The 11,390-nt window shown below is 41.6% G+C and overlaps 1 protein-coding gene across 1 annotated transcript; it reads right to left on the bottom strand.

The window, feature by feature from the left end:
* Positions 1 to 82: 82 nt before the first annotated feature.
* On the bottom strand, positions 83 to 2,494 carry PSMB4 (proteasome 20S subunit beta 4). The gene is made up of 7 exons (XM_060007258.1): positions 2,339 to 2,494; positions 1,885 to 2,091; positions 1,468 to 1,614; positions 1,222 to 1,303; positions 704 to 820; positions 416 to 504; positions 83 to 222 (listed from the first exon to the last, which is right to left on the bottom strand). Exons 1-7 carry the CDS (start codon positions 2,461 to 2,463, stop codon positions 210 to 212), a joined length of 780 nt encoding a protein of 259 aa, XP_059863241.1. The 5' UTR covers positions 2,464 to 2,494; the 3' UTR covers positions 83 to 209.
* Positions 2,495 to 11,390: the final 8,896 nt, after the last annotated feature.

Below are 11,390 nucleotides of genomic sequence, written 5' to 3'. Positions count from 1 at the left end.
CCAAGAACCAAAGGGTTCTCTGACCAGGGAGGGAGATGGCACACAGCAGTACTTAGCAGTTTCACTCTTGGTGTGACCTAGTCAAACAGTACAACCACTCAGCAAGTGTTTCAAAGGATTTATTTTACAAAAGAATAGTACCTTTGAACCAGCCAAGTTCAAAGTTAGAAGAAGGGTACAACTTCAGTTCTGGATAATGCCTCTGTATTTCATTCAAAGCCACTAAAAAGGAAGAGATCATAATAAAATGGTGAAGCCATAGAGTGAGGAATCAATTCGTAAAAGCAGCTCTATCCTCAGCCCAAACCCTTGCCACCCAGAGAATTTTTTGGTTGAGACCTCCGGAAAAACAAAGCTTACTGCAACCAAGGAATCTCCCAACTATCTCTTCTACTGTAATTTTAATTTCAATCACCTGATCATGTGGGCAATATCCCAGCTGGTCTCTGCAGACAGGGGTCCCTCTATTTCAACACCTTTTTCAGTTACAGTGGCGATTTGAAACTGAAAGAAAGCAGAGATCTCAATGAAAATGCCAACCCTTATGTGAAAGAAGTCCCTGGTCAAAGGTCAAGTGGAGGGTCTTTCCCAAAGGTGAAAACAGGAGACACAGAAATGGGGCACTCTGCTTCAAAGTTTAGAGACTCGGGGATTGCAAAGCCTGCCAATTAGCTCCGCATCACTTATTATTCACACTTCTCACCCGGTTATAAGAACGGGCATCTCGATAGTACAGCACTCGCATGCAGCGTTCCACTAGCTCTTGGGCCTCAGTCTGGCTCAGCACTGGCTTCTTCTCCAGAACTTCTCGCAGCAGAGGCTAGGGATATCGGGGGTGGGGGTGGGGGGGAACATGGGAGATATCACGAGCTGAATACCAGGCGATTTGTCGCAAATCCACAGTGTGAAAAGAATCATAAATGAGTGAAAAGGCGACATTCCACCTACTGCCTCAGCAAAATGAACTCTGCTTACTTGTGCTAAGACCCACTTGAAGGGGAAATTCTAGGGTGTCCTCTCTTAGCACATGTATACTGACTCCCTCCAGGACATACCCCACCGTGTCATTATGGCCTCTGGACCAAAAAGAAAACCATCCGCCCAGCAGTACAGATCCTAGCCTGTTCCTCATGTCAGAATTTCAAGGGTAGAACAAGCAGACAACCACTAACCCCCCCTGCCTTCTGTCTTCTATCCCTCATCCCTCAATTGGCTACTTACCTGAGCCAAGTATGCACCATAACCGGTGGCCACCGAAGGGGCTTCATAGGCTACACCAAGCATGTCCACGTAACCCAGGAAGCTAACAGGACACAATAGGTCATCTTAGGTTTCTGTATCTTAGCTGTAGGAAGGGACCATGGGGTCTGAGGTAGAAGTGGGAGTCACTCAGGGGGAAGAGACAGACATACACGGGCACTACAGATTGGGTAGTCAAGGAAATGAGTTATTTGTATTCAAGTCAACCTCTCTCCATCAGCATAGCCTCCAATGACCATGGTGTTCCACAGGGGGTTCATCTTGGAGCGCCGGCTGTACGTAGCCCTGGTCAGCCATGAATGAATAGCTTTAGGGCTATAGCTGTGTCCATCTCCCAACAGCTCCTCATCGATCCTTAAAAAGAATTGGTTGTGAAAAAAGGGAGAGAACGGAAGTCGGGGTTTCCATCCACCCCCAAAAGATGTTACCACAATCTTCCCCATTTAAACTAAAATAAACTAAAATAAACTACTTATTTGCAAACATTCTCAAATCTTCCACGCCAAGTCTCCCTGTCCTCTGCTGCAGCTTCAAGTTTCTCCACCCTAGAACTTCTTGAGGGGATAAAAAACAGTCTATTCCCCTCCCCACTTGGAAACTACTCCTATTCTCGAGACGACTTACACCATTTGGCCGAGAACTTGCTTCAAATATTGGAAATCAGCGTAGTCTCCGGAAGCACCCAGCATGGTGCTGTTGTTGACTCGCATAATGCGAGAGATGTTGCGGAAACGAGCCAAGGAGCCGTAGGAGCCCAGCATGTCTGCTGCAATCACCACTCCGCCCTCAAACTTGACGCCCAGGACCGAGGTCCCGGTCACCATGGGGTTCCTGGAGAGAGAGGGTGGTCTGGAGAGGAGCGGCGCGGGGGGAGAGCCTGAGCCCGCTTCCCGCGTTGTGGGTTCCGCCTCTGACTTTCAACGGCTCCTTTCATTCTCCGGGACCCTCCTTCCCGAGCTCCCCCGCCGTTAGCGCGCCCCGGGGTGCCCCCTTCGCCTTCCCCGGCTCCCAGAACCTGCCGGCCGCACCAGGCCCCACGGTCCCTCCCCCTGCGCAGGCTAAGGCGCCGAGAGCTTACTGGGTGCGCGTAATCGGACCCCCGTAGAGCGCGGACGCCGGATCCACAGAGGAACCGGGAGTGGGCGGGATGCGGTAAAACTGCCCAGGGGCCGGTCCGCACCGCGACTCCAAAAGCGCTTCCATCTTAGTCACGGTAGCACGGGAAACGAAAGCGTTGGCGCCGACGGAAGCGGAAGTGATCCTTCAGTGCCACACCTTTCTTCTTCCTGCAAGCTACTTCCAGCTGCCATGTTGATAGGGTCAGTGCCGACCGTAGCAGTGTCCCGGGTGGCGACCAAAACCCAGAGATGTGGAGTTGCCAGACGTCGTATCACATCGCGGTAGAGTCTGGACTAGAACAGTATTCTGACGCACAAATTCAAGGAAGGGGTGGGTGGTGTGGGAGATGGGTATGGGTCGTGGGTGGATGGGAGGGCGGGGCACTTCAAGACGCTGACGCTGAGCGAGGAAGCAGAAATTCTCCTTTCCTTTTTGGATCCTTATGAAAAACAAAAAACCCACACGAAACTAACAGTGAACCCAGGATCATGTGGCATATTCGACCCATTTTATATATAAGAAACCGAGACTTGTGTAGTGATTTACCCGATTACACAGCAAGTAGTAGAAGATCTGAGTCTTCAAACTCAATTAAAATAGGAATCATACAGTTGCGCGTACCTTGGGGTGTATGATATCTCAGATGGATCACTCACTCTGTAGGACCTTGTACAAATCTCTGAAAGTTTCCTAATTGTCAAAGGCTCTTACCTGCCTCTTAAACATCAGAAAAATTCCATTGACTGTGGGAGTGTAACTAAATTACAGGCGTTCCCTTCTCAATGTGGTTCTGTAGCAAGGGCTGGAAGCAGTGTCTAGAATCAAACACTAAACCTAAAACCACTACTTTGCCACAACTCCCTTCACAACTAGATTCAAAATTTTTCACTCAGCAGGAAACCAAATCAGTTTTGTTTTTTAAAACTCCCTGAGTTAATTTGAACCAAAGCAATGCAAATTATTTTAGCCTAATTGAAATAAAATATTTTATTAGGTCATGAAACCTTGGAAAGGGAAGGGTCAAGATCTTGTGTCAGAGGCACCCAAATGATGCTCTTTGTATCACCTTTGGGACTTGAAAACTAGATAGTAGATTTTTTCTTCAAAGTAATAGCCACGTTCTCGCAAACCCCATATTCCAGGTGACTCTTGGACCTCTCTGAGGCTTACCTGGACAAATAGCAGGTGTCGTTTGTGATGACAAAAGGCTTACTGGGATTCCTCCAAAACTGCTTGAATACTTCACTTTCATAGCTACCAGAGTCCTCTTCATATGAACTTTAAAGCAATTAGCCATCAATTAATTGGCTATATCCTTGTTTAGAAGTGGCCTGAGGTGGCTTGCTGGTTTCTGGTCTCACTCCTTTCAAGGTCCCTAGATTAAGGCTCTGGTAGGGCCAGTACCAGTTCCAGAGATCAGGCAGGTGGTCAAATTCCACAGAGTCTAAAAGAAGAAAAGTGAAAGGATCTAGAATCATTCAGCCTGGGAGTAGGATGACAGGGAAAGCAAACCACTAACATTTGATGATACAATATTCAGAGGAAGGTGACCAGCATGTCTTTTGTGCTAAGATGAAAACAAGACATAAGTTAAACTGAAGGGGAAACTTAAACTTAAAGGGAAACTTATAAGAAGTTTCTTCTCTTTTTAAAGCATTTTTAAGTTTGCCCAGTTTTCTATGGTTGGCTATTACTTCGAGTTTAATTAGTATTTAGCTCTCACCAGTGTTCGAGCTTTTAAGTCAATAATCATCAGACTGGTTTTGTATCATGTCAGGGTATCTCTGGTTATGGGGAATGTCTTGAAATTCTCAGAAAAGAATAACACTAGACTAAATTGGAATTAATAATCACCATCATCACCACCTCACAAACATTTTCACTGCTCCATATTTTAGAAGTGGTATTTGAAACTTTAACTCCAAAAGAGTTAGGGATCATTTTTGACCTGCTCAGGGCCTGGCTCCAGGGGGCTGTAACAGAAATATGAGAAAGAAAATGTGTCTAGCTTGTCCATGGCTGCACTACCCTGTGGGTATGCCCTGAGGATTTTTGTAATTTTACATCCTCTATAATTCAGTTCTGCAATATCTCTCTTGCAGGATGTGTCACACTTGTCTAAAGACTGACTTGCTAAAGCAAAAGTTCCACAAAAGCAGAAACAGATTGTCTTTCAACAGTATCCCTTGATGCACAGAAGATTCAGATTCAGATGTGGTCCTGTTTATCTTTTTTTGTTGCCCATACTTTTGATATCATATCCATACTTTTGATGTCATATCCAAGAAATCATTACCAAATGCAATGTTAAGAAGCGTTTCCACTATGTTTTCCTCTAAGAGTTTTGTACTTTTAGTCCTTATGTTTAGATCTCTTAGCCATTTTGAGTTAAATTTTGTCTATGGTGTAAGGTAAGTGTCTAACTTCATTCTTATACACGTAGGTATCCAGTTTTCTCAACATCGTTTGTTGAAAAGACTGTCTTTTCCTCATTGAATGGTCTTGGCACCCTTGTTGAAATCATTGATCATATGTGAGGGTTTATTTCTGGGTTCTCTATTTTATTCCACATAGTCTATATGTCTGTCTTTATGACAGCACCACACTGTTTTGATTACTGTAGCTTTGTAGTAAGTTTTGAAATCAGACTGTACAAGACATTATTCTTCTTTTTCAAGATTGTTTTGGTAAAGATATCTTTAAATTTTATATTTTATGGCATTTTTTTCCTTTTGGTACAGAATTCTAGGTGGACAGTTATTTTCTTTTGGAACTTTAAATATGTTATTTCATTTTCTTCTGGCTTCCATTGTTTTTGTTGAGAAGTCATCTGTTAGTCATACTGTTGTTTCTTTGAAGATAATGGGGCTTTTTTCTTCTGACTTCTTTTAAGATACCCAACAGTGTCTCTGATGTTCAACAGTGTTACTAGGATATGCCTAGCCATGGTTTTATTTGTACCTATCCTGCTTGAGTTTGCTGAGCTTCTTGAATCTGTGGTTTGATATCTTTCATCAGTTTTGGAAAATTCTCAGCCATTATCTCTTTAAATATTGCTTTTTCCCAATATTCTCTCCTCTTTTTTAAGATTCCAGTTAAACATGTGCTAGATATTTGAGCATGTCTCCTATGCTTCTTACTTTCTTTTTGTTTTCCATTCTTTTTTATCTCTGTGTTTCAGTTTGGATGTTTTCTACTGACCTATCTTCCAGTTCTCTAATTCTGTGCCCGATCTGCTGTTAAACCCTTACATTTCAGATTTTGGCTTTTTGTTTGTTTTTCAGTTCTAGAATGTCCATTTGAGTTTTTTGGGGTTTTTTTTGTGGTATGCGGGCCTCTCACTGTTGTGGCCTCTCCCGTTGCGGAGCACAGGCTCTGGACACGCAGGCTTAGCGGCCATGGCTCACAGGCCCAGCCGCTCCGCAGCATGTGGGATCTTCCTGGACCAGGGCACGAACCCATGTCTCCTGCATCAGCAGGCAGACTGTCAACCACTGTGCCACCAGGGAAGCCCCATTTGAGTTTTCTATAGATTCCAATTTTCTGTTAAAATTCATTTTCATTTATATGTCCATAATTTTTGCTATTTTCTTTAACATGTTAATCATTGTTATTTTTAAATTCTTGTATGCTAATTTTAGTATCTGGATCATCTATGAGTCTTTTTATATTTTTTTTCTTTTCATTTTGGTCATATTTTTTTTTCTCTTTACAAGTCTCATGCTTTTTTATTGTTTGCCAGAAATTATGAATAACTACAGAAGGCTCCATATCATGTTCTCTTCCACCAGAGAGGGTTCTCACTTTTTCCTATTAGGCAGATAGGGTGAGGGACTGATTCACCTCAATCCAGTCAAGGATTAGGCTGTCTCAGGGTTGGGTTGCTGTTTCAGTCTGGTTCATCCATATTCTTCAGGCATGTTCCTCACAATCTTTTGACTGAAAGCTGGGCAGGTATTCATCTCCTTAGCTCTGAAGTGCTGAAGAAGATTGAGCCAGCTCTGCAGGCTCCTGTTCCAGGGAGTCTCAAAATCTGGCAAATATCTTGAGGAGGAGACCAGTTGAGTAGTTGAGGCTCTTCTCCTTTCCCTGCCTCAGCAGGTCTTCACTTCCTAATCAATAATGCCAGACTGTGGGAGGTTCATTGTGCCTTTTAGAAGCTTTTAACCCAACTCTCCAGCCTCATGAACATTCCAGGAGTTCCGCAAATTTTCCATAGATAAAACTAGCCATCATTAGAGGCCCTTTAAAATTTTAACTCGTCACTCCAGCATTGCATGACCATCAAAGTCTTTGGTGATTTCTTTTCCCCAAGCAGAGGCATTCTGTCTAGGTTAGGCCTTATCTTCAGCCTGTGCTCAGCTCACTTCAGAAACATTCTCCTGTCTCTGGAATTTTACTTGATCTAGTCCTCATTCCTTTGACATCCCCTTGTTGCCTTTAAAAAACATGGTTTTTGTAGTTTTTCTAGCTTCTTATTGCAGGAGGAAGACTGACCTGCCATGACCTACAGCTTACCTGTATTGGTTTATTGGTGTATTGGTGTATTGGTTTCCTGTGGATGCTATAGCAAATAACCACAATCTTAGTGGCTTAAAACAACAGAAGTGTATTCTCTCACAATTCTAGAGGCCAGAATCTGAAAGCAAGGCAACATCAGGGCCACACTCCCTCTGGAGGGTCTGGAGGGGGATTCATTCCTTGCCTCTTCTAGCTTCTGGCATTATTTGGTGTTCTTTGGCATGTGGGTACATAACTCCAATCTCTCTCCATCTTCTTCTCACCTTCTCCTCTTGGTCAAATCCCCCTCTGCTTTTCTCTTATAAGGACACTGTGGTTACATTTAGGGCCCACCCACGTAATGCATTATAGTCTCTTCATTTAAAGATCCTTAGTTTAATCACATCTGGAGGAGAAAAAAAAAAAACCTTTTTCCAAATAAAAACCTTTTTTCTTATTTTTCAAAAAAGGTAACATTCACAGGTTCCAGGGATTAGGCTGTGGATATATCTTGAGAAGCCATTATCAGCCTACCACATCTGGAATCAGAAGTCCATGATTTGTTTTTTTTTACCTTTATAACTGAAAAATAAAACACACATATAGAAAATCACACAAAACAAATACATGACTTGAATTACTTTAAGGCCAACACCCTTGAAACTACCATCTAAATCAAGAAATGGAACTTCTCCAGCTAGCCCAGTTCCAATCACAATTGTTTCCCTCTTCTAGAAAATAGCCACTATCCTGACTTTTATGATAATTATCCCCTTGGATTTCTTTATAGTTTCATCATCCAAGTGTGCTTCCCTGAACACTATACTTCAGATTTCCCATTTATTTGATTTTATATGTATTTTGAGTTTTTTAATCTACAGATTTCCTCCTCTAGCCCTTTCTTTCCATAACAGTGTATCTGTTAAAGACCCCAGGATGTTTGATCTGTATACCCTGCTTTCTGCCCACAGTCTGGGTTTTGCTGATTGCATACTAATAGTTTAGTTCAACATGTTCTTCAGTCCTCTGCAGTTCCTGCACGTGGACAGCTCAATCCAGAGGTCTGTTCAGACTCAGGTTTGATGCCTTTGGCAAGACGGTAAGTGGTGGTGTGTTTTTTCACCAGGAGGCCCATTGTGTCTGGTTGTCTCTTTTTCTTGTGATGTTAGCAATTGCTTCTGTTCAGTTAATTCATTTGGTATTGCACAATAATGATATTCTAATTCTATAACTTTGTTTTCATTCATTAACGTGAATATTTCCATAAGGGGACACTTTTCTCATCTACTTTTTTTGGTTACCCAGTGTTAAGCTCATATAAGAAATGTCAGATAAATGCTTTATTCTTTCTCTTTAAAGACTTTTAAAATGATTTTGCCCCATCATTATCTAAATGTGACCAGTTAGCATTTTTTGTATTTTTATGAACTCATAGATTTAAACATTCATTCTGATGCTCAAATTATTCCAGATTTGGCCAGTGAGAGCCTTTTCAAACTGGCTTCTAACAACATTGTAAATCAACTATACTCCAATAAAAATCAATTTTAAAGAAAACTGGCTTCTGGGTCCTTTTAACATGTCCCCATCATTATTTGAGCACATCGTTACTTTTTGGCAAAACAGGATGTTCCAGGCTCATACTTTCTCTGCACCAGCCCTGGAATCAGTCATTTCTCCAAAGGGCCTTGATTCCTTTTAGTAGAAACTGGTATTTATTCCTTTTTTTGGTTTTTTGTTTGTTTGTTTGTTTTTGGCCGAGCAGCTTGTGGGATTTTAGTTCCCCAACCAGGAATCGAACTCGGGCCCTTGGCAGTGAGAGCACAGAGTTCTAACTGCTGGACTGCCGGGGAATTCCTGAGACTGGTATTTAGAAACCAAGATTTAGTCCCTAGGTGAGCTCATTACTGAGATATTGCTGTCCCCAATACTTCTCAGTGGAGAGAGCTATGCACATACATTTACATCAATATTTATTTCTATATCTATCTACTTATTAGTAGATAGTAGATAACTTATTAGTTATCTATCTATCCACTGAAAACTACAACTTTACACCAGTATCTCCAATTTCAATTCAACACTACTGGACATAACATATTCTAACTTTCTCCCTTTCCATAAATTGTTATTCCCTTTTCTGAAAGTGAAAGTGAGAAACCTGGCTCCCATTATCCTCTCTATATATGTAAATCAATTCCCTTATGCATAACCAATCTCCCATCACTGCCACCAACTCCATCCCTTCACCAATGCCCTCCTCACTCTGCTCCAGCTCCAACATCCTACTGCACCATCCCCTCATGAAGATTTTCTCTGTACCCGACTCAGGCTCCCATACCTTACTATGGACCATCTCTCCAAGTACACACCCCCTTTATCCTACTGTGGCTCCAACAACCTACATCAGGTCACTGTCGCTGCCACCTCCCTGCTTAGACGTCTTCCTCACATCTCATGCTGGGCCACTGTGGCTCTGCACCATTTTCTGCTTCACACCTTTGCCTCCCTTGCTTGGTCCCACTTAATGGCTTTGGACTAAATTGTTCACAAAAGGAAGGGTTAGAGGAAAAGGAAAACATACAGATATATTTATTCTTAGTTCTACAAGTTATACATATATTTATATCTCTATCTATCTATCTCTGGCTTACCACCAATCCTTATGTTGATGTTGCTCTAATCATTTTGTTTGTAAAGTTTTTTTCTAGATCCTTCAGGGAGGGCTCATGGAATCTACATTCTCTTAATTATTGAATACTGGTAACAGTTGTGTGTGCCCTTCAAACTTCCAAGTCAATTTTTTAAAAATTTTATTTTATTATTATTTTTTAATACAGCAGGTTCTTATTAGTTATCTGTTTTATACATATTAGTGTATACATGTCAATCCCAATATCCCAATTCATCCCACCCCAACACCCCCACCACCCCTGGCTTTACCCCCTTGGTGTCCATACATTTGGTCTCTACATCTGTGTCTCCATTTCTGCCTTGCAAACCGGTTCATCTGTACCATTTTTTCTAGATTCCACATATATGCGTTAATATACGATATTTGTTTTTCTCTTTCTGACTTAACTTCAGTCTGTATGACAGTCTCTAGGTCCATCCATGTCTCTACAAATGACCCAATTTCTTTCCTTTTTTGGCTGAGTAACATTCCATTGTATATATGTACCACATCTCCTTTATCCATTCGTCTGTCGATGGGCATTTAGGTTGCTTGCATGATCTGGCTATTGTAAATAGTGCTGCAATGAACATTGGAGTGCATGTGTCTTTTTGAATTATGGTTTTCTCTGGGTACATACCCAGTAGTGGGATTGCTGGGTCATATGGTAATTCTATTTTTAGTTTTTTAAGGAACCTCCATAGTGGCTGTATCAATTTACATTCCCACCAACGGTGCAAGAGGATTCCCTTTTCTCCGCACCCCAAGTCAATTTTGCTGGGTATAAAACCCTTAGCCTTGGGACTTCCCTGGCGGTCCAGTGGTTAAGACTCCATGCTTCCACTGCAGGGGGCACAGGTTCAATCCATGGTCAGGAGGTCCCTCATGCCTTGTGGTGTGGCCAAAAAACAAACAAAAAAAAACCCTTAGCTTACATTTTTTTGCCTTAAGTATATCTTAGTTATGTTACCCTAATTTCTCTGACATAAATTGTTCCTGTCAAACAGTCTAATGACAATATAATTTTCCCCCTTTTCTAGGTCACTTGCTCTTTTTGCCTACATGATGAAATAATAATTTTTTCCTTAAAGTTCAATAATTTTACTAGAACAGGACTATGTTGGTCATTCTGAGTTGATAATCTTATATATGCAGTGTGTTATTTCAATATGTAGTGGTTTAATTTTTTTTCCTTGATTTTAGCTTTTAGTATGTATTCTCTATATCCCTTCATTTATTTTCAACTTAAAAAAATTTTACTTTCTGTTTCTCTTAAGGCATTATCTATTATATTTACTTAGTCTTATATTCCTTTTAATTTAGTCTTCATTTCTGAAGAGATTTTTTTCCTTTCTTAAAAATATTTATTTTGGGCTGCGTCGTGTCTTAGTTGTGGTGTTCAGGCTCTTCATACGGCACACGGGCTTCTTGGGCTTCTATCTAGTTGTGGTGCACAGGCTCAGTAGTTGCAGCGTGCAGGCTTAGTTGCTCCACGGCATGTGGGATCTTACTTACCCAACCAGAGATTGAACCCGCATCCCCTGCATTGGAAGGGGGATTCTAAACTACTGGACCACCAGGGAAGTCCCAGATTTTTTCTTTTATTTCCAGTTCTTTCCCGAGTTTAGTCACCTAATAGCTGCATTTTCAAATTCTGACTTCTGTTGTTCTTTTATTTCTTACATTATTTTCACAGTATCTTTCAGCTCATTTTGAAATGGTGGATTACGGTCTGTTTTGCTCGTGGACATGACTGTCTGGCGTGATTTCATTGTCAGTAGAGATGTTATTCTGCTTCTTATTCTCTTTATTTTTGTAATAACTGTGTGGGATTTGC

The sequence above is a fragment of the Delphinus delphis genome, chromosome 1 (assembly GCF_949987515.2).
Source record: "Delphinus delphis chromosome 1, mDelDel1.2, whole genome shotgun sequence".
Taxonomy (NCBI): Eukaryota; Metazoa; Chordata; class Mammalia; order Artiodactyla; family Delphinidae; genus Delphinus; species Delphinus delphis.
The sequence above is the reverse complement of the archived record's forward strand: the minus strand, read 5'-3'. Positions and strand labels throughout refer to the sequence as shown.